Below are 22,592 nucleotides of genomic sequence, written 5' to 3' on the forward strand. Positions count from 1 at the left end.
GGGGGGGGAAGGGAAGGGTCTGAAACCAGGAAAGGCAGCCTGATTTGGGCATTTTCTAATAAAATGGAAAGGACCCACAAGGACCATGAGCACAGTGCATACCAAAAGGCAATCGGCTATGGGATCTAGAAATCACAACCCTAAAAGGATGGGGAGGACTGGCCTGGGGTGGGTGGGGCAGCTCGGAGTGGTTCTTAAAACTGCAGTCTACCTCCCAACCTACCCTGGCAGTGAAAGTAGCTGTGTGTGTAGTCTCTGTGGCCTGTGATCTCTTCCTGAGACTGGCGGCCACGCCCACAGCGATCCTTCTCTCTTCCTGTTCCTGGTGCCCTTCTCCACCAGGGATCCAGGCCTTGGACTTGAAAGAAAATGCGATTTCACAGAGTTTCTTTCCCTACCCTACCGGGTCACGTCAGCCTCCTGCTCCTGGCCTGGTCCTCTCCCTTTAATGCAGAACTATGGGCGAGAAGGCCGGAATCTGGCCAGCAGCTGTTTCAACCAGCCTGCCCAGGATTCTCATTTCTCATCGGCTTATTTCATATAAGAATCTGAATTCCTTCATCTTCCTGAAAATCAGGAAGTGATGCCAGCCAGTGCCGGGGGGGGGGGGGTATCCCAGGCCTTCATTCCCATGAGCTGGAACCCAGCTGTCCAGCTGTCCCTGTCCCTTCCTGTATCACATCAGGCAGTCTTCACAGGTCCCTCTCTTTACTGTTCTGGCCCTGTGATAAGTTGCAACACACACACACACACACACACACACACACACACACACGGATATTGCTCAGAGAAGCTGGGATGGGGCTTGAAGGTATGCACACACACACATACAGAAAGAGAGAGAGAGAGAGAGAAGCTGGGATGGGGTTTGGGGCTTGAAGGTATATACACACACAGATATATACAGATATTGCTCAGAGAAGCTGGGATGGGTCTTGGGGCTTGAAGGTTTGCTCAGGGCCCCTGCTGACCTCATAGTCTAAGGATACCTTGGGAAAGGAGGCAGGAGGCAGCTGAGTGTGTCTGCCTCCAGGTCTACATCACCGTTCTGGATGAGAATGATAATAGCCCACGCTTCGACTTCACCTCTGACTCGGCCATCAGTGTGCCTGAGGACTGCCCTGTGGGCCAGCGAGTAGCCACAGTCAAGGCCCGGGACCCTGATGCTGGCAGCAATGGACAGGTAGGCATCGAGCCAGGGTCCACGCAGGCTGTAGGGTTGTTTCAGATTCCTCAGGGACCATCTGAGCCAGCAGGCTTCATGTCAGCAAGCGGGAATGGGGAGATGGGGAGATTCAGGCTCCCAGGCTGCTCGGCTGACATCCCCAGGTCTGGGCTCTTACCAGGCGCATACAGCCTTGGTGAGCCTGATCTCGGTTCTTCGGCATTATCTCTTTCTTCCTGAACCCCAGGAGAATAGAGTCCTGGCAGGCATGGAGGCAAGGCAGCCCCATGAATCTGACCGATCACCTCCCTTCCCTGTGTCCTCTCTTTCCACAGGTGGTCTTCTCCCTGGCTTCTGGTAACATCGCTGGGGCCTTTGAGATTATCACCAGTAACGACTCCATTGGGGAAGTGTTTGTGGCTAAGCCCCTGGACAGGGAAGAGCTGGACCACTACATCCTCAAGGTGAGCAAACACTGGCTCTGCCTGGACTACTCACAGCCACTCGGGAAGGAGTGGAATGCGCCTCACAGAATACACTGGTGGTCAGTTTCTTGGCTGTCGCCAAGTGATAGAGGGCATGTGACCTCTGTAGTAGGGCTAAGCACAGTAAGGCTGATGGGGAGAGAGTGAGCTGAGACAGGGTTCTGTTCCCCGCGGAAGCATCTGAGGTGCCTATCCCTGCCGCAAGAGTCAGAAGAGCCAGGTGTGATGGTACACGGTACATACCTATAGTCCAGACACTCGGGAGGTAGGCAGAGGCCGGAAGATCAGAGGTTCAAGGTCATTTTCAACTATATCTTAAATTTGAGACCACCCTGAGCTACACATGACCCTGTCTCAAAAAAATAAATAAAACCGGGCCTGGCGAGACAGCTCGGCGGGTAAGAGCACTGACTGCTCTTCCGAAAGTTCTGAGTTCGGATCCCAGCAACCACATAGTGGCTCACAACCACTTATAATTAGATCAGACGCCCTCTCCTGGTGCATCTGAAGACAGCTACAGTGAATTACCCCGGAGCGAGCGGGGTCGGAGTGAGCTGGACCTGCAGAGGTCCTGAGTTCAGTTCCCAGCAGCCACACACATGATGGCTCACGGCCATCTGTACAGCTACAGTGTACTCATACACATAAAATAAATCTTTAAAAATAAATAAATAAATAAATAAATAACAACAACCAAAAAAAAAAAAAAAAAAAAAAAAAAAAAAAAAAAAAAAAAAAACCCATACACACACACACACAAAAACAAAAACCAGCCAGTAGAATGCCTAGCGGAGCTAGCAGGATGCTGACTCTGTCAGGAACACAGCAGGACCTTGGGCAAATCATTTCTTCTGTCTGGGCTTCAGTTTAGAACCCCACCTGGCCTGTTTCTGCTGCACAGTGGAGCCACGCTGACTGTAGTGGCTGCTGAAGTCCTGGCCCTGGCCTATGCACCATGAACTTCCAAGTAGCACCCACTATTCCTCTGCAGAGGCTGAGAGCCTAGACACTACCAAGGCAACACTAAGCTCCATACAAACGGGCTCACTGTGTCATCATGACTCCAGAGGGTTGCAAAAGAATATCCCAGACCCCCTCTCTGCTTACCAGAGACCCAAGGCTTGAATCATATCTCAGGCCTCAGGTCAAGGTGAAGGGCTAACACAGCTTCAAACACAGGCAGGTCAGGAAAATGATGACTGAAATCAGAGGCCAAGTGAATCTGACAGGACTTAGGCAAGGATTATCTATAGTGTGGGCACAAGGGGAGAGCTTGGTGGTGGGCACAGGATGGAAATGGATCGCTGAGGCTCTTGGCTCTCCCAGGTCATCCCTATCAAGGTGATGGCCTCTGGGCCCCATAATCCTGATCCCATAGTTCAATCCTAATGGCAGACCTCCTCCTCCTCCTCCTCCTCCTCCTCCTCCTCCTTCTCCTCCTCTTCCTCCTCCTTCTCTTCTTCCTCCTCCTCCTCTTCCTCCTCCTCCTCTTCTTCTTCTTCTCCTTCTCCTTCTCCTTCTCCTTCTCCTTCTCCTTCTCCTTCTCCTCCTTCTCCTCCTCCTCCTCCCAGGTTGTGGCTTCTGATCGTGGCACTCCTCCACGGAAGAAAGACCACATCTTACAAGTGACCATTCTGGATGTCAATGACAACCCTCCGGTGATTGAGAGCCCCTTTGGATACAACGTCAGTGTGAATGAGGTAAAGACTCCAGATCACCAGCAGCTGACCATCACCCAGGTGGACCATGGACAGAAGCTGGCCATGAAAAAGCCATTTAAATGTCTTATTAACCCACTGGTCTCTCAGTCCTCAGAATAGAAATCCTGACCAGATACAGCCCTCATACCCAGCCTGGTAGTATATTTTTGTGGTTAAAAACAGAGACCCTGGGACAGCTTCTTTTTAAAACAAATGTATTTGGTACCTGGCGCTAAGGCTAGGTGACTTCACAAAATCTTTTTTTCCGAGCCAGGCAGTGGTGGCACACGCCTTTAATCCCAGCACTTGGGAGGCAGAGGCAGGCGGATTTTTGAGTTCAAGGCCAGCCTGGTCTACAGAGTGAGTTCTAGGACAGCCAGAGCTACACAGAGAAACCCTGTCTCGAAAAACAAAAAAAAAAATCTTTTTCCGAGCCTTGCCAGGGCATAGTGCCAGGGGCTGCTTATGGAGGAAGGTGTTTTAGGCACCTCTCCCAGGTCCTCCCCATCAAGGGGACAGCCTCTGGGCTCTGTAATCCTGATCCCATAGTTCAATACCTGCAATAGCTTCTGATTGGCTATGCAGGTATGCATGTATCTTTCTGTCATTTTCATATGTGAGTATGAGCATCCAATCTGAGCTCACAGGTTTGGGCCAGAATCAAGGGACTCACACAGGACCTGTTGAGTAGGAGGTACCCAAAGCGTGTTGTCTACTGACACCCTGATCACCCTCATTGGTGCTCCAGGGGAGACAGAGCAGAGCTCCCAGGCTTCCAGGAGGTGGGGCGAGTGGAACCTGGGGGCACCAGAAACAGAGCCAGGCTTTCCCCTGTCTGTGGGACCGGGATAACTGCTTTCTGCTCTCCCGCCAGAATGTGGGTGGAGGTACCTCAGTAGTCCAGGTGAGAGCCACCGACCGTGACATCGGGATCAACAGCGTCCTGTCCTATTACATCACTGAGGGCAACGAGGACATGACTTTCCGTATGGACCGTATCAGCGGTGAGATTGCTACACGGCCTGCTCCACCCGACCGTGAGCGCCAGAACTTCTACCATCTGGTGGTCACCGTGGAAGATGAGGGCACCCCCACACTATCGGTGAGCAACGGAGGTAGATGGGACAGCTCTGTCCTCTGTGTGTGGGAAGCCAGTGATGGGACTGAAGCCCCTCATAGCCCTCAAACCATTGATACTTCTTAGGTTGTGTGCCTTAAGTTCACAGACCAGTGGTCTTACAGGGCAGGTATGTGCCAATCGGGGAACTCGTCCTCTCTCGTCTGTACTGTTCTGAGTCTCGTTAATTGATGCTATCAGATGAGCCTGACACCAGGCCTTGGCCAGGGGGTACATAAAGCAGGACTATGACCAAGCTGTGCACTGCAGGGCCACACTCAACCATAAAGCAGTGAAACACTCTGGCCCTCTCCCTGCACTGTGTTGGCACAACACTGTCATCAACCCTGGTAGAGGGAGGGGCTGATGGCTGTAGTCATATGTAGGTACGCATGTATCCCATGTATGCATGGTGAACATGGCCACATCCCATGGTTGTGTGATGCCCATGGATATGCAAGCTGGGGAAGGAGGTGTGGCTTGCAGGCTGGTTAGAGACTGTGTAAGCTAAGAGGAAGTGCTCTATGATTTGGAACCTTCCAAATCGGCCGATCAGAACCTGCAGGAATCTCACCTTGGTTGCCTGTCAAAGGTAGACAAGATGGTATTTGGGGAATTGAATTGCCTCAGGCTGGCACAAGGGCTTGGTAAACGGAAGATGGTGAGTATCACATCTGTGCCTATCCTAACATTCCACAGTGAGGCAGACAAAACCCAGGATGGTGTGAAGCAAGGTTTTGACCTGCAAGCCGGTGGGTGATGTAGACTGAGCTCTGCCAGCCAGTTATGGTCTTATCTGGGGCTCCTGCCCTGCACGTGCTACTGTCGGTCAAGCTGAACGGGCTGCACTTCTGGCAGTTGGCTGGCATCCATCGAAGGTGATGGGGGATAGCTCCTCCAACTAGCGAGCCTATGCCTGCCTGTTCTCAAGATGCAAGAAGGGAGAGAACACGAGACATACACGAGGCCCAGTGGTTGCCTGGCTCGGGCTGGCACAGGGTCCCTTCTGTGGCTTTCTCTTGGCCAAAGCAAGTCATAAGCCGTTCTGGACAGAGTGTACCCTCCTTGAAGGTAAAGACTGGAAACAGTTCTGCTTAGTTGCTCTCTGCCCCCAAGAGATGTCTTTTAGGGATCCGCTGTGTCAGTGGCCCCGCAGGACGAGCAGGTCCAGGCTGGCATTCATCTGTAGTAATGCTGACAAAGGGATAGGAACTGGGCCCACAGTCCCAGGGACACACATCACATTTCGAAACGGGAAATGGAGACCCACACTGCCCTGCCTCCTAACGAGCAGCCTCATTCCCAGGGAAGTTGGTGTCTTTACTAGCTCAGCCAGTGGACTAATTAGGACACGGGTAACTGAACGGAGGTGGGGAGGCAGTTGGGGTTTTTTTGGTGATAGCATGGAAGGATGAAGTTTTAATCATCTTCAGTCAGTCAGTGAGACGCTTGGCTCCACGTAGCAGATCTTCAGTTAGAGTCGATGATTACAAGGATTGACTTTGTGCTTAGTAACAGTTGCTGTTTCTTGGGCTTCATAGTTGCAAAAAAAAAAAAAAAAAAAAAAAAAAAAAAAAGCTGACACTCAGCGGAAGAAAAACAGAAGGAAAAAAAAAACAAAGTGGGGAAATCCATTCTTTGGAGTGTCTTTGATTCTTAGCATAGAAGAAAGAACTCTGCTATTTATTTTCTTTTTGAGATTTTTTTTTTCATATAACCTAGGCTGTTCTAAGCTCACTCTATAGCTGAGAGTGACCTTGAATGTCTGACCTTCCTGCCTCCACTTCCAAAAGCTGGGTGTATCACCACACTTGGTTTACACAGTATAGGAGATTGAACCCAGGACTTGTGAGTGCAGGGATGCTGGGGGTGGGGGGAAGTCCACCAATAGAGCCATATCCCCAGCTCTATGACTTGAAATCACTAGTGTCACACAGTGAAGAACTGGACTGACCCGAGAGACAAGCTCAGAGCTCTTCACCTCCACCTGGAGATGAGGGCACTGATCCTGTCTCTGGTGTCAGTCCTGTGGAATAGCCAAGTACATCCGTGTTATGATCAGCCCAGACAGAGGCAAGAGGAGAGTCTCTGGGCTGCAGGCTAGCGCTAGGTGGTGTCCAGCCTCTAACTGCACACATCCTCCTTAGCTATTTTATCTGGGAGCGCTACCCACGCTTTTAGCCAGCAGCAGCAAGACCATACCAGAGGCTAGGAAACCACAGACAGACCCACAGTCCCAGGCCTGCAGGAAAGAGACATAGGACAAAATTGATGCTCTGTGCATGATTCGACCCAGGGCTGTGGGAGCTCAGAGCCAGGGACCAGGAAGGATTTCTAGGCTGTATCATTACTAAAGAAACACTATTTATTTATTTATTTGTTTGTTTGTTTGTTTATTCTGTGGGTGGAGGGAGCATGTGTATGAGCTCGGGAAGGATGCTCATGAAGATCGCAGGACAATTTACCAAAATTGATTCTTCCCTTCCACCACGTGGAAGTCTGAACTCAGATCATCAGCCTTGTTTACAAGTGTCTTTTACCAACTGAGTCATCTCACCAGCCCACGGGTGTTATTTGCAGTGTAGGGCTTAGGAATTGGCTGCCAAGAAGTTCCCGGTTCCCAGAGGAACCCCTGTGACCAAACCCCTCTCTTCCTTTCTTCTCTGGGTAACACCCCCTCGCCTCCCAAAGCAGGACATTCCTATCCACAGCCTTTAGCCTGTATCAACCAGGCTAGGGACAGCTGGGCTGCAAGGACCAGCTGGGACAGCCTCAGACCTGCCACACAATGACCCACCGTCCAGCCAGAGGAAACCATTGTATTGCTTGGGACTTCTGTTAGCTCCAAGCCACAGGCAGGAAGGACAGAATTATGGCAAGGCCCCAGTGGCCATCAAGGGGCCCCCGCAGGAGGAAGGGCTGGGTCCCGGGAGGAAGGACGAAAGGCAATGAAGGGGTCAGGGGCCGAGCCCTGGCCCTGAGGCACCTTGGCAGGAGATTTAGGAGAGAGGGTGGCCCTCTGTGACGTATGAATGACAGCCAGCAGCAGGAAATACAGTCCCAGATAAGCCCGCCTGACTTCCCTGGTTACAGGGGAGAATCTGTACACACCTAGTTCCCAGGCCCTGGCAGTGGCTCTAAGGTAGGCTGTGAGCTGAGAACACCACCCTAGCAGTTCATCACATTCTTTAAAGTGAGCCTAGACTCTGGCTTCCCAGGGTCTGGCTCTGCCCACTCCCCACATCCCTACCCTAACCATTTCTGTGTGTTGACATCGGACAAGTTGACCTGTCCTGGGGCCAGCAAGAGTAATTGAGCTGACCTTTTTATTGACTCGTGTTTTTAATCCAATATGCTGCAGGAGAACAGGGTGGGCAGTCGGGCAGTCATTTGAGCAGCACCTGCAATTCGCCTTGCTTATTGGGAGACACTCTGCCACTTCCCAGATGCTGACACACACAGCTGGCTGGGCTTCTAGGGTTCCGTGGTCAGAGCGAGGTCTCTGATCCCTTACCTTTTCCCTGATGCGGACAGACAGAGTGCAGGGACTCCTGTGTCTACCAGAAAACCCCCAGGCAGGAAGGGGGCGACAAGAACTGGTTGTAGAAGGAGCCTCCTTCTACACTAGCACAGGTCCTCTGGGCCGTGAGAAGGCCAGAGAAGACAGAGTGTAGATAAGAATATATTCCAGGTATGGTGTGAACTGCAGTAGTAAACTTGTGGGGTCAGGTTCATCTCTCAGCAGCCCAGCATGTACAAGTTGAAGGCAATAGCAGGTCATGGACGAGAAGGCTGTTTGGTTCAATGATGGGAAAGGGGATAGGCCTGAGAGGAAGGAGAGTTAGTCCCACCAGCCGTAAAACACGCGCGTTTCAGAGCCACCATTTCCTTCTGCATTAAATGGAGATGGTTAAGACTCTTGCTTGGGGGTTGGGGATGGCTCAGTAGATACAGTGCTTGCCACACACGGGTGAGGACCCGAGTTCAGATCACCAGCATCCACAGGCCATGTGTTGTCGATAACCCCAGCAGCTGGGGGGGGGGGGGCGCAGAGACAGGCAGAGATCCCCAGAGCACAATGCTCAGCCAGTCTAGCCTAAGTGCTGACTCCAGATTCACTGAAGGGTCTGCCACAAAGAAAGTGGAGCTGAAATGAGACAGCTCAGCTGTTAAGAGCTCTTGCCCTACTTCCAGAGGATCCACGTTGATTCCATCCATATAGCAGCTCATAACTATCTATAACTCCATTCCCAAGTGATCCAGTGCCCGCCCCCACCCCCGCCCCCACCCCGGCCTCCACAGGTGCCAGGCATACACGTGATACTCATAGAGACATGCTGGCAAAAACAAACAAACAAATAAATGAAAACATGCACATAAGATTTTAAATGCTAATAATGTACAATGGTGGGGCTGGAAAGATAGCTCAAGTAGCCAAGAGCTGTCTTTTAATTCGTTGCTCTTGCAGAGGACCTGGGGTTTGATTCCCAGCACTGACATGGTAGCTCATAATCATCTATAACTCCAGTTCCAAGCGTCCCAACAGTTATGCACGTGACACCTACTCATGCATTCAGGCAAAACATTCATAAAGTAAATAAACTTTTTTAAAAAAATACATTACAAAGGAATGGAGGAAGACACCCAGTGGTGATTTCTGGCTTCCATATGCACATGCAAAATCATATACATACACACAGAAAGACTTTCAAGGCTGATATAGAGAAGGATGTCAAAGAAAACAAAAACACATGTGGAAATCTTTCGGGAAGCATATTTTAACCAAAATGATTAAGATGGCATCCCTACTGCCACTTCCTCCCCTCCCCACCCCTTCCCAGTCCAAGGCAGGCATTACTAATCAATCTCAGCATTTTCTTATCAGCTGCATCCTTATCAGAATTCCTCTCACCATATTTTCCAGGAAGCCACACCCAACAGATCAGAACCTTGAAACCCAGTGAAATGTTTATCTCTTGGCAATAATGCCATTATAGAGATCCTCGCAGGCCTAGACAAAGCTAGATCCTCAGAGCGGAATCCTGAGGTCCTGGTTCAACCCAGTTGCCCAAGGTCTCTGTCAGCTGTCAGTTCCCCAGGCAGCTAGCTATTAGTCCTCACTCTCCCAGGACTCTCATTTATTGTGGGGAAGGAATGCGCCAGGACAAAGCAGCAAGCATTCAGGGCATGAGCCAGATAGCCCGCATTCTCTGTGGTCTGGGACTGGCACTCAGCTTGGGCTGCCTGTTTTCAAGAGACACGCTGCTTGGCACCCCCCAGCCCCAGTTCCTCTTTTGCCTATTTTAGTTCCCTGAGACATTTTTAGTTCAGCTCCCACCATGTCGGGTTCAGCGCCGGGGCGCCACTCCAGCTCACAGGCTCCCGGCCCCTTCCTGGGCTCCCGGCCCCTTCCCCGGGCTGTCAGCCTCTTCAAGGCAGCAGTGGGGTAGTCCCAGGGCTGCTCTTTTGAGCCGCTGGTCCAAGGAGCACTACAGTACTCTAGCAGGACCAGGTTGGTCCACAACAGCTACCAGTGGCCCTTTGGCTTGTCTAGAAGGCCCTGCTGGATCAGAAAACTTTCCTCCTGGTTTCTCCCATCCCAGTCCCAGGAAGAGCTTCATCAGAGATACCTCCAGAGATAGATCAAGCACCCCCTCCAAATTTCTGATGGATTTCCTAAGGACGAATTACCTCCTCAAAATACAGATTGCCCTCTCCAGGCTTCTGCTGGTTCTAGGTCCTTGAGGCCACAGGGCTCCTCCCTCCTCTTGGGAAGCTCAGTTCCCCACTGTGTCTCACCACCACCCCATCTTTTGGTACCCAGGGCTAGCACCTCAGAGCAGGGCGCCTCCATTTTCCACCCCAAGACCCTGCTGCTGTCTCTACCACAGCAGCAAGGTGGTAGCTAGCACCCAAGGTCATGGATGTCGACAGAGCCCGGACCACACAAAACTTCACCCAAAACAGGAAACCACCAGGCTGACATGCTTTTGCTTGCAGGGTCCCGAGAAGAAGAGACCAGAGCCCTACAGGAGGAAGCTGGGCAGGAAGCGAGTGGTTCTGCTGCTGGGGGCTTCCTCTCCTTTCCACGGAGCTGCAGCCATGCAGGGGTCCCCCACAGTCAAATTCTTAGAAGTCGTCTGGGTGGTGAGGTCTGAAGCTTAGGACCGGAGTCGGATCAGGCTCCCTCAGGGGACAGGCTATACTCATCGTTACAGCTGGTCTGTGGGTTTTAGTCTTTGACAGGCCCCACAGCCCTGCCACAGAACAGCTGGCACTTCGCCAGCCCATTATCCCCAAAGCCAAAAGAACAACACATTCTGTCTATCCTCGTAACTGCATAGAGTCTGTGACAGTGGATGGAGCAGAAGAGGGGACCCTGAGGATAAAGTAGGGGTCTTGGTTTTGATGTCCTGGCCACCCCGACACTCCTATGATGATGATACAAAGCCTCTAAGGATCCCCAAGCCCCAGGCATAGCCGACATCCCACAGGGGCCTATGATCTTGGACCTTATCAAACAACTGTGTCTGGGTTCCCAGCAGGTAGCTTATGGCTGCATCCCAGCCCGAAACTCTCTCTTCTCCCCCCACCCATCTGTCCTCGGGGAATGAACAGCCTTCTCCCTGCCTTTAGGGCCACAGCATGAGCTTTCCTACCCAGGCCCAGTTCAGCCCAGCCAGTGGAAGCTGTTGGAAAACAAATGGTCCCATTGGGCTGCTGCCCTCCCAGGGTTGGGACTACCATCCCTCTAGAGACTGCAGGGTGATCTGCCCAGCTGTATCCCTCTTCACTCTCAGACATCGGCTGCCCCATGCCTACCTCAAAGGAACTACCCTTTCTGTTCATGCTTTACAGTCCTTTCTGAAGACTCCCCCTGTGTGCCCAGGTCATGCCAGACCCTAGAGATGAGAGCCAAGAGTAGCATCAGACCAGGGGCAAGCTCTTCTGTGTGCCCGAAGGTCACCCTGAGATGAGGCTCAGAACCTAAATGATCCTTAGGCCCTTAGCGGAACTCCCACCCCCACCCCCACACCAGGCCCTGCACCCCCGGGGCTTAAAGCCAGTGCCTTTAATCCACTCATATCTGTTCACAGCCATTGCCACACACTGTTTTTAATAGCATCTCTTTCACACTTGAAGTGGCCCAGCATCATTAGGACATTGTGGAGGTTAGTCACCTTTGCCATTGCTCCACACTGAACAGTGGGAGTGGTGGATGACGAGGTCTGGAAGGAGGTATGTCTCCTCTCACTGTCCCCATCATCCCCTCACCACCCTCTCTGCGCCCGCTGGTCCAGGCTTCACATTGCTCAAGACATTGACGAGCTCACAGTGGTTCCTGAACCTGACATGTACTTCCTGTTTCAAAGCCTCTGGCCACTGAGCCCTGTGGGCAGCCATACAAGCGATGAGAACCCAGAGTCACCAAACTGTTGACGGACCCTCAGCTTGCTGGTGGAAGGCTGCTGAGACGCTTCTCTAGTGAGACATAGGCCGGCCAAGCTTCAGAATCCAGGGGATAGAGTCAGGCCGACAGAGGAGCATCCTCAAGGCAAATGAGCAGACCAGCCACACCCCCACAGTGGGCAGGAGTCTCTCGCATCTTGTGTCTGTCACCTGGGAGGGTGGCAAGGTGCCTACCTCATCCCCTCCAGGCTGCTGGTTTCTATAAAGAAAGGCTGGACATTCGTAGGATGCAGGTCATTTGACAACTGTGGCTGGCGAAGTCAAGTCTCCCGGGAGAACTCAGCATCCCAAGATCTTGAGAACAGCAATGAGCCATCCAGCATCTTCTCCCTGCCCCGGCCCCAAGTAGCATCTGGAAGTGATAGGGGAGGGTCTGTGCATCTTGTAAAAGCAGAGTCTAGGCTCAGAGCAGGAGCAAGGAAGAAGCTGGAGTCAGTGCCTAAAAGTCTGTCCAAGGGCCAGCCATAGATCAAGGGCACCTGTCCCTGACCCGGGTACCATGGTCCATGGTTCCCCCAGCTGGCTTAGATGGCATCCGAGTTAGGGGAGTCAGGGACTGGATCTGTAAAAGAAAAGATAAAGAAGTGAATGGCGGAGAGAGCAGGGAGCAGCCTGTGTCACCTTGTTAAACTCTGTACCATGAAGATTTCCCCAGGGACGGAGGGGGCGGTACGGGGGGCTACAGAGCCTAGGTCCTAACATTGGTCAGTCAGAGGGCTGTAAAACCATGTGACACTCACCCAGGGATGGGAAAAAGACATCTCCAGGGCCTGGAGGTGACAGAGGTGTGCTGGGGTCAGAGAGCAGATAACGCCCGGACTCGGAAGGTTGCCGTTGGGCCACGTAGGACAGTGGAGGCCTGATCTTGGCCTCAGGCATCCCCTGGAAGGGTGGAGTGTTCTCATAGCCTGGGTTTTCAAGTCCTTGGGTGTTGCTGCTAGAGAAACAGAATCGGGGGTGATCAGTGCCACCTGAAGATCAGTGCCACCCAGAGCCTCCCCCCAACCCCTTTCATTATTGATCTCTGGCTGGGACAAGGACAGCTTGTGAAAGCTGTCCAGCTCTGAGGTCCTAGCAGGATCATGGGTAGAACTTTTTTTTTTTTTAACCTATCTGGGAAACTGTCTCCTCTGAACACTTTGTAGCACAGGGACCCAGCTTCTGGAGGTGGCTAATTTCTGAGCCCAGCTAAGCCAGCCCATGGCCAAGTGCAGATAACGTTGCCCTGCCTGCCCATCTCTGATACAAACCCCCAACCCCACCCCTGCTCAGAGCAGCTACTGGCTTGCTCCTTCATGTTCAACTGGACAGCTTCCTCTTGGAATGCCTGGCACAGCCAAGCCCCAATCATGAATAGGGCTGGGTCTGAGCCGTGAACTTCCTTTGCATGTTGTAGTATCTGTTCCAGTCAGCAACTTCCATTCCTCCCCAGCCTAAGCCATGTTGACACATCCAAGAGAGAATCAGGGCATGGCAGAGGTGAAGGTGTACACAGAGCAGCCCACCAGCCCAGATGTGCCAGATGCAGCTCCAACCAGCTGTGTCTTGTGTTGAGCAGGGGGCCTCACGTCACATAGAAACACCCCCTCCCTGACACCTGGTCCCAGGAAGTTTCACAAAGTCACCGTGAGACTCACCTGTCCATCCTCACCAACTCCTGGGCACCTACAGATAGAAAAGCCGATCACAGGAAGGAAACCTTATGTAGGGGGCACTCCCCCACCCTCAGGACCCTATAGAGTTCCCTGAGGACAACTGAGTTCCGCGTGTCTGTCCAGCAGGTGGACCCAAGGCAGAGCCACCTTTGTGCACAAGTGAAATGTGTGCTCAGTCAGACCTTAAGAATCTAAGTTTCCACTGAAAACTAGGCCCTGCATTGCTGACTCAGGCTTCTCAGGAAGTTGCGTCTCTGGTCTTTAGCCACAGCTTGTCGGTGGATAGTTCAAGGTCAGGTCTTAGAATCTGGAGGTTCTTTCTTCCCTCAGTCTCCCCATCACTCCTCAACTTCTCTACCCACGTTCTCCCCCACGGGTCGTCACCACCTCAGCCCATCTTTAGGGTCCCCCTAAAACCAGCCACCGGCCAGATGCAGCAACAACCAACTTCCCTCTCGCTTGTAGCTCCCCACACCCTCCCACAGATCCTTCTTATAGCAAGAGGTTTACATGGGGAAATGGGCCGGGGAGGGGGTGCATGTGCAAGACGAACACAGGGAAGTTGCACGGAGTTCCTGAAATCTAATTCACTTCTGCTGACAGGGTAGCTCTGCGTCAGGCTGCGTGGGCCTAGCTCTTCCTCACCCCACCACTTGGCTCTGGGGTAAAGACAGTGACCTCCACTTTAGAGCTGGGGACACCGAGCTGCCTTCTCTTTCCTTCTGTCCTGAGCGTGCTCATTCCTAGGCAACCCAGTGCCCAGCCCAGGATTGTGCACCATGCGCCATGAGCTAACCTGCCTCTGGCCTGCTGCAGCGGGGCGGCATACTGAGACTTACTAGCAGCTACTCTGGGGTCTGAGTGGATCAGTGACTCCCCAAGTGTCTCTGCCCATCCGCTGGCACTTTGTCTTTCTAAGCACTCACAGCTTCTGATGTTTCTGTCACTAAGTCTGAAATCACAGAATGGATTGGAGGACTTTCATTTGAAGGCCGAGAGTAATGACTCGAAAAACGTTTGCTTTAGATGATAATTTTGCTTTGTTTTTTGTTGGTTTCGTTTGTTTTGGTTTGTTTTCGAGACAGGGTCTTACTAGGTAGCTCTGGCTGCCCTGGACCTCACTGTGTAGACCAGGCTAGCTTCGAACTTACACAGATCCTCCTGCCTCTGCCTCCTGAGTGCTGAGATTAAAGGCATGCACTAGAAGGTAGGTCCTTGTTCCTTTCCTGTTACTGTACGTGGGACATCCTTACTCTGGGACAGGACAAGGCTTTTTTTTTCTACACTCAACGTGGCATGAGGTGTACCCCATTCCCGCCCATTGTCACCACAGGGCTCTTCTCTAAGTCCAGGTCATGTGTCTTCCTGGGACAGAGGGAAATTTGCAGCTAGTGCTTAAAGTGAGGGTGTATGGAATAGATGAACTGGGATCTATCTATAGGACCCCACATGAATGGCATTCTGGCCTGGTAAAGCGCGCGCACACACACACACACACACACACACACACACATGCCTGCACACACACATACCTGCACACACTCATATACATACACACACTGTTACATTCATACAAATATGCACACTTTCACACATACCCACACTCACACAGGCTCATATACACTCATGCACATACTTACATACACATACATACACTCACATACATACACACTCACATACACACTCACAAACACATACACACATATACATACATACACTTTCACACACACTCATACACATATGCACATTCTCACAAATACACACTCACATACACACACATGCACACACTCATACACCACTCATACACACCCATACACACATGCATACACACTCATACACAGCCATACGCACACTCACATACACACTCATACATATACACTCACACATACTCACATACATACACGCCCATACACACTCATATACAAACTCACTCACACACACACACACACACACGTGCACGCTCTGACAACATTGTGGTGTGGGCAAAGGGAACAGAAAGCACCTTGGAGTCCCTCCAGAGCCTCGTCTGCCTCTGTAAAGAGGGACTAGGTGGCTCTTCAAGCCATCTCTTCCCCCCTGCAGAGCCCTGGGTTCCACCGTCACTCTGACCTGTAGCGTGCTTCATGCTGCCAGGTTAGAGACGCTCACGGGCAGGCTGTAGCAGGGTCGTAACTGGATGGAACAGTCTGAGAGGAAGGGTGAGGTGGCCACAGCCCACTGTAGGGCTCCAGGCTGGGCCTTCAGGAAAGAGGGGAAGGGGGGGATGGCAGACCGCTTGGGAGGTGAAGAGGAGGCCAGAGGAAATGTGGTGCGACCTGATGACAATGGTCCTTCCTTCAATTACCTTCTGTGGGTAATCAGAAGGAGGAGGCTAGGGAGGAATGTAAGAGCAGAGGACTCACCCCTCCAGACCCCCACCTCCCGGAGAAATGCAGACTGAACAAGGCTCACGGGAGAGGCCAGGGCAGATGGGAGGCACCATCACCCAGCAAAGGGATGTGATTGGTGTTTGTGGCCGTGAATCGGAAGCCTGGCTCTACTCTTTATTTAGAGTGTGTTTCACTAGAGAAGTTAGGGAACATTCCTTGGCCTCGGTTTGTCCATCTATAAAGTGAGGATAGCAATGTCCCCTATTTGAGTTTCTGTGGGTGACTAAGTGAGGCCCAGAGGTAATAACAGGATACAGTTTCTGGTAGAGGACCCCTACCAGCGGGGGGAGGAGGGGCCTCAGCTCTGCACTCACAGTGTCCTGCGACATTCAGTCAGTTAAGTCACTGAGCCTGGCTTTTGTTGTGCATAACAAACCCACCCATAGGCTCATGCAGGTCTCCAAGAGATCTCTGGGCGGAATCATCTTTATAAACCAGTTTGAGTTAGCCCCGCCCTTCTGTGTGGCCACCTATTGATTCGCATGGAGAGTGCCAAACCCGCTCAGCCTGGGTACCAAAGCAGTTGGCAGACGTCAGGCCCAGAGAAAGGCCCTTCTCTCTCAGCCACAGAGCCAGCTCCTGGCAGGAAGAATGGAGAAGGACAGTGCAACCCTCAAGTCCCAAGCCTTCACTGGCCTCCCAGCCTTGAACCCCCAGGGGACAGTACTTACGGCGGTGAGAGGCCACCTGCCTCTGCTTATAGACCAGCAGCAGGATAAGGGGGAGGCAGAGGATTCCCACAATGCAGGCGCCCGTGGCCAGGGCCGCAGCCGTGATGCCTGCAAGGACAAAAGCAGCTGACGTGAGAGTCCCCTTCCTGCTGCTTCTCGTGAAGGAAACTGAGGCACAGGATGACCAAAGAGGCTTAGGAACCCTTCATAAAGCCAGCCTGACTTCAGGCACCCATTGCAGAGAAAGTTTGCTTATCATCTGGAACAATGCTCTTTCTGGGAAGGCGATGATGAGGCCCTGGGGTAAGCACTTGCCCAAAACGCCCCATGGCATGTGCCCTTTCAGAGCAGGGGGGATGAGAGGCCCAGGCAGCAGGTCCCCATAACCAGACCCTAGTGACCTGCAGAAGCCAGGGAGGTCTAGTGACCTCCTTTCAGTGATAGCCCTATGTCCCCAACCCCACGAGACACAGTGAAATGAGGCCTGTTGCCCATTACTGAGGCAGCTCCAAAGAGAGAACAACACCTCCCCAACCCCTAATCCTGCCTACACGGGAGAGCTAGACCACCCTGGATCCCAGAGTGTCCACGAAAAGGCACTTCACCCAAACACCAGGGCTCAAGACCAGAAGGAGCCTGAGAAACGAAAACAAATTAGAATAGCAGCGTTGCACAACAGTGAGGATGGGGTTCCTTGCATGCCGCTGACGGTGAAAGATGGATGCTTTACTGCAATGTATACAAAATACTCCAGCCTCACCTGGCATGGTGGCATAGGACTTTAATCCCAGCATGGCAGAGGCAGAGAGATGGGGAGAGAGGGAGGCAGGAAGGCAGGGAGGCAGAGAGGCAGAGAGGCAGAGGCAAGCAGATCTCTCTGAGTTCAAGGCCAGCCTGGTCCACATACTAAGTTCTAGGACAGCCAGGACTATGTAGACAGACCCTGTCTAAAAAAATAAAGCAAACCTCAGTCCATCCTTTGAGGGATCCTTGTTGAGCTGTCTAGGGTGAGGCCCCTGGAAGCGTGGCCACTTGATCACACTTGCACACATACGCACATACATGCACATGCACACACACACACACACACACACACACACACACACACACACACACACACACGCGCTCGCGCACCAGGAGGATAAATTTTGTAGCACTTGGCTAGATGCATAGCCCCTGAGGTCCATCCCAGCACTTATGGCAGGGGGAAGGCTAGAGAAATGCCATTTTTGTTTTATATCTTTAAATAGACAAAAGCAAAGGCACACGGTCAAAAATACTCAAGGAGCTAACAGAAAGGCTCCATCTGCAGAGCGTTTGCTTCACAAGCATCAGGACCCGCGTTTGACTCTCCAGAGCCCTTCTAAAACACTGGGTGTGGCCACGTGAGGCTGTAAACCCCACTGGTGGGGGACGTGGACACAGGAGAATCCTTGGGGATCACGGGCCAGACAGTATCACCTAACTATAAGCTGTAGATTCAGTAAGAGAACCTGCCTCATAAACTTCAGGAGCAATTAAGGAATATACCCAGTGCCAACCTCTGGTTCTGCAGGCACACATACATACACACACACACAGTAATGTATACACATATACAAAATTCCAAAGTCCCCTCATTCCTCTCAACCTGGGTCCCCTCACACAGTCCTAACCTACCTAGATCTAGTCTTGTCTTATGGGGTCATAGGAGAACCTCGTCCCAACACCCAAGCACAGTTTGGACATCTATCTCTGTCCACACAGAGATCCACCTCACTCTTCCCAGGGCTCTGTTATACACATCTTTCCCAAAACTGGTGGAGACATCCCTGTCTGGTGGCAACATTGTTCGCTTCCATTTTCAACAGTCCTCTTTCTGCAGCAAGAACCCCTTAGGCTCAGATTTCTGCTCGCCCGGTTAGGACATCTGGACCTAAACACTTAGCGTCGCAGCACCGAGCCAGCGAACATTACGGGACTGTTTTCTCTTAGGCTGTTGTAAAGCTGTCTCAGAAAGGGCCATGCCACTGCGTGAGCCCTATGTCATGGGGGGTTGGTTTATTTCAGTCCATCTGCTGACTCCAGGAGTTTAGCTGGGAACAGACGAGCCCTTGGAACCACAACTAGTGTAAGCCCATTTCCTTCCCAATTTGAACCTTTCTCTCTGCCAAAACATGGGTAGGATCTCTCGTCATAGGATCAGGTTCACCTCCAGAGAGCTCTGGGAGCCGGATGTGCCTTGGTCTTTACTGCCTCTGCATTTTATTTGGGAACAAAGGCCATTTTTATCCCTCTGTGCGCTAAGCAACGTGGAAGCATAAATACGCTCCCAGTGAGCGATATGGAACGGAGCAGACCCTTGGCAGGCACTTTAGAAGTACCCATTGGTACGGCAACAGTACCAATTGCTCGGCGGATTGCGAAGGAAGTTGCAATCCACGGCAAAGCAGATTCCCCGCCGGTTTTAATGTGGCTGCGCTTGAACGCGGGATACTGAAAGAAAGAACGTTCTGTAATTCACACTGTTCAGTGCAGTGTGGCTAAACTCCATCCTAGGACCTTACTGTGGGCAATCTGAGAGGCTGGCTGCAAATGCACTTGTCTCTCATCCCACAGTTACTAAGCAACGTGAGGTGCAGTTAGCCAGGTGCTCACAAGCTGCATTGGAGGTTTAGCCAGGACCTCCCTGCCTGACCCTGTAGTCTACAAATGACAATCCTGCCCTCGATGGCTTGTTTGCTCTCATAGAACCTATTTCCTTTTACGCTGCAGTTATTGTCCAGGCTATGGTGGGACAGACTCTGGGGGTGTATCTGTGGGCTCAGCTGCCCTCAGAGGCCCAGGGAACCTCTATAAAGCCAGCCTGACTTCAGGTTCCCTTTCTCAAAGGCGATACCCATTGCAGAGAAAGCTTAGTTAACATCTGGAGTCAGGTTTTTCCTGGGAAGGTGATAAGGCACTGGTATAAGCAGTTTCCAAAACCACCCCCGCGGCATGTGCCAGGCTCTTTCAGAGCAGGCAGGCTCAGGAAGCCTCAGCTTGCTCAGTCTATGTCCAAGCCCTGCTGTGTACCCCGTGGATACATGCAAAGGAGACTGGGAAAGTGTCTGGCACATCCTGCCACATTAGCGATGGGAGGGGTGCAGAGACAGGCTGCACAGTCCTGTCCTGATCTCAGGGGAAATCCAGAGCCCCTTGGCAATGCTATCGAATGCCAGCCCACACCTTTGGCAGACTCCTTGCCTTACACTTCCTCTTACCTGAAACCCACTTGGAGTTTTACCTAGTTTAATGTAGCTCCTCTTCGCTAGAATGCCGTTTAGCCACTCAGACTGGGATTAGAAAAGGAGAACCCAAAGATCTTAGCTGGAAGCATCATTAACAGACCCAGGGAATGCTGCGGTTGAGCTGTGAGAGTTGCGGTTGGGGACCTTCCAACGTTAATGAGCAGTCCAGAATAGTTCTCAGCAGCTGGCCACCGGGCCTGTTTAGCCATGGCATAGTTAAATACATTAAGAAAACCCGGCCATGTCCACTACTAGTTCCCATCCTGCCTTGGCACAGGAGTGGATGAGCTGCCTTGAGACATTAGGCCTCGTATATATCAGGAGGTAACAGGAGCCCATGTCTCCAGGGTGCTGGAGCTGTTCTTGCAGACCGGTGGCTGAGAGTTCACCACAGTCTTCCCCTCTTCCTACTCTTTTGTTCTCTAGCTTCCTGGGCCTGAGACACAGCGTGTTTCTCACCCCTGAGGCGCGTGCTTAGGCAGCATTTGCTTCCCTGTTAAAGGGATATAGTTATTCTCGTCCCTCAGTGGAGAAGTGATGTAAGAAGTAACAGAGCTACCCGGATTCTCCACACATACTCCCAAAAGTATAGCACACATACCATACATATACATATACATGCACATGTACATATACATATACATACATATATACATACACATACATATACAATACATATATGTATATATATGTCTAATGTCTAGACTACTAGAATATATATATGTTAGAAATATATAATATATTAGATATGTTTAATACCTAATATATTAGAAATATAAGCTGGGCTGTGGTAGCGCATGCCTTTAATCCCAACACTTGGGAGGCTAGAGGCAGGCAGATTTCTGAGTTCGAGGCCAGCCAGGGCTATACAGAGAAACCCTGTCTAGAAAAAAAACAAAAAAACAACCAACCAAACATATAGATAGATAGGGATATCAGAGTCATCCCCTACCCTCAAGCAAGCGTGTTCTTTGGACCTCAATTTGCTGGACAATCACTCAAGGAAATAGGAGCCAGAAAGAGATTTCCCAGCTCCAAGAACAGAGGTGCATGGAAAGGAAAGACCAATCCACCTTGGAAGTCAAGTTCAAGGCTTCTGCCTCACCCTCAGAGTCTCAGGAGCAGAAAAGTCCCCAACCTCCTCAGCCTGAACGCTCTACCATCTGTGTCTCTGTCCTCAAGGCTGAAAGTCTATGGCTTCTTTTCAAAAAATCTGCTGAATCCGGGTATAGTGGTTCACACCTGGGATCCCAGGAGAGGGAGGCAGAGGCAGGAGGACTGCTCCAAATCTGAGCCTAGCCTGGTCTACGTAGCAAGCGCCAGGCCAGCCAGGCTCTCCCTGCACCTCATTTCCCCGCCCATGACATGCAGGTAGTAGCAGAAACAGCAGTAGGCAGAGACTGATTGTTGAAGAAGAAGCGGGACCAGGGTGATTGCTCAGAGTGAAGGCGCTGTGGGGAAGTAAGCGTCGCCCGTGCCCCACGGCTGTGTCCCTCAGGCCCATGCATGTTTGCACACAGTGCGAACTCCCTCATGGGAAGGGAGAGGATGCGGAGAGGGGAAGTGAGGATGGCATGGTGGCTCGGTGCTGAGGAGACACTCAAGCTCAGCAGGGTGTGTGGCAGAGGAGTTTGAACCAAAGGCCTGCCATGGCTCTCACTCAATTCAACAAGTCATGATGGGGTGGTCGGTTGGTTTGAAAGTACAAGTAATTTGAATAGAAAGTCACCTTGGTCATTGAGCTGGGGCTTGAGTTGAGGCCGTAGCTCAGTTGTCCCCATTCTGGCTCAAACCCTCATGTTTGTCCAAACTAAAAGCCAGGATCACAATTTTTCCTTCCGCCTCCCCAGGGCCTAAGCAAGAGCTGGCTCACGTTGGATGCCTGACAGACCTATGAGCCACAGCCCTCTTTTAATAGAAGTGTGGGGCACTGTAAGACATACCTTCTTGCCTATTATATATGCCACAGGGCATTCTCAAACGGACCTCTATGTGCCCAGCCTCTTTGAGAGCAAAGCCCCGTAACTCACCCATAAGGTTTCTCTCTGGGCCAGCACTGGGGCTGACAACCACCCTCTGCTCTGCATGCCCAGTCTCCTCCCACAAGCATGGGAGTTGGACTACCAACAGAGCCAGAAAGGCTACAGTCCAGTCCCTGCTGTGCCACCAGGCAGTGAATATGTGTCCCCTCTGCAGAGTGGCTGGTGACGCCTGCTTCACAGAGTGAGCAGTGACAGGAGCAGGGGCTTCTGGGACCACAGTCAAGAAGGGACAGGGGAATGAAGAATGAAGCAACAGAGAGGGGATGAGGATCTGCAGGTGAACGGTTCTAAAGTGAGGGTCCTTACTGTCACTGTCCTGTTCATTAGACTGGTACGCTGTGCATGTAGATGCCGAGCCTTTGCCTGTGGGAACAAAGAGAGTTCTGTTAAGTGAGTGCGAGGCCCATGAGGTCACTGGGGTGAGTCCAGGTTAGTGACTCCTCTCTCATCTATCACAGGAACGCATGCTAATGCCTGCCTGGCAGTGCTAGCCCAGGGGAGTCAGTATGCCTGTGCGCATGTCTTACATTCTCAGCTGGACAGACAGACAGATATACATGCTCGCCTCACAGCCATTTGGCCAGGATCA

At 51.8% G+C, this 22,592-nt stretch overlaps 3 protein-coding genes across 12 annotated transcripts in view; 1 reads left to right on the forward strand and 2 right to left on the reverse strand.

Annotated features, from left to right (window-relative positions):
• Window positions 1-381, reverse strand: part of CUNH10orf105 (chromosome unknown C10orf105 homolog) — a 24,358-nt gene extending 23,977 nt beyond the window's left edge. Inside the window, exon 1 of the mRNA XM_031348014.1 lies at window positions 224-381. The gene's annotated coding sequence lies outside the window, so the exon portion shown is untranslated. The remainder of the gene's footprint in view (window positions 1-223) is intronic.
• Cdh23 (cadherin related 23) overlaps window positions 1-22,592 on the forward strand; it is a 402,933-nt gene that overhangs the window by 321,301 nt on the left and 59,040 nt on the right. For 8 of the 9 annotated variants that reach the window (XM_031347990.1, XM_031347992.1, XM_031348002.1 and 5 more), the window contains 4 exons: window positions 1,034-1,183; window positions 1,501-1,629; window positions 3,222-3,350; window positions 4,225-4,452. In XM_031347990.1, coding sequence (XP_031203850.1) covers window positions 1,034-1,183; window positions 1,501-1,629; window positions 3,222-3,350; window positions 4,225-4,452 — 636 coding nt within the window. Of the gene's footprint in view, window positions 1-1,033; window positions 1,184-1,500; window positions 1,630-3,221; window positions 3,351-4,224; window positions 4,453-10,467; window positions 11,153-22,592 lie in introns of those variants that run through there. The other variant, XM_031347998.1, reaches the window with a different exon arrangement.
• Window positions 11,554-22,592, reverse strand: part of Vsir (V-set immunoregulatory receptor) — a 23,041-nt gene continuing 12,002 nt past the window's right edge. Inside the window, exons 3-7 of one of the 2 annotated variants that reach the window (XM_031348009.1) lie at window positions 22,310-22,366; window positions 16,693-16,800; window positions 13,575-13,602; window positions 12,678-12,871; window positions 11,554-12,499 (exon numbers count right to left, since the gene is read on the reverse strand). In XM_031348009.1, coding sequence (XP_031203869.1) covers window positions 12,462-12,499; window positions 12,678-12,871; window positions 13,575-13,602; window positions 16,693-16,800; window positions 22,310-22,366 — 425 coding nt within the window. In that variant the 3' untranslated portion in view covers window positions 11,554-12,461. Of the gene's footprint in view, window positions 12,500-12,677; window positions 12,875-13,574; window positions 13,603-16,692; window positions 16,801-22,309; window positions 22,367-22,592 lie in introns of both variants that reach the window. The other variant, XM_031348008.1, reaches the window with a different exon arrangement.

Source organism: Mastomys coucha, unplaced genomic scaffold (genome assembly GCF_008632895.1).
Source record: "Mastomys coucha isolate ucsf_1 unplaced genomic scaffold, UCSF_Mcou_1 pScaffold3, whole genome shotgun sequence".
Lineage (NCBI taxonomy): Eukaryota > Metazoa > Chordata > Mammalia > Rodentia > Muridae > Mastomys > Mastomys coucha.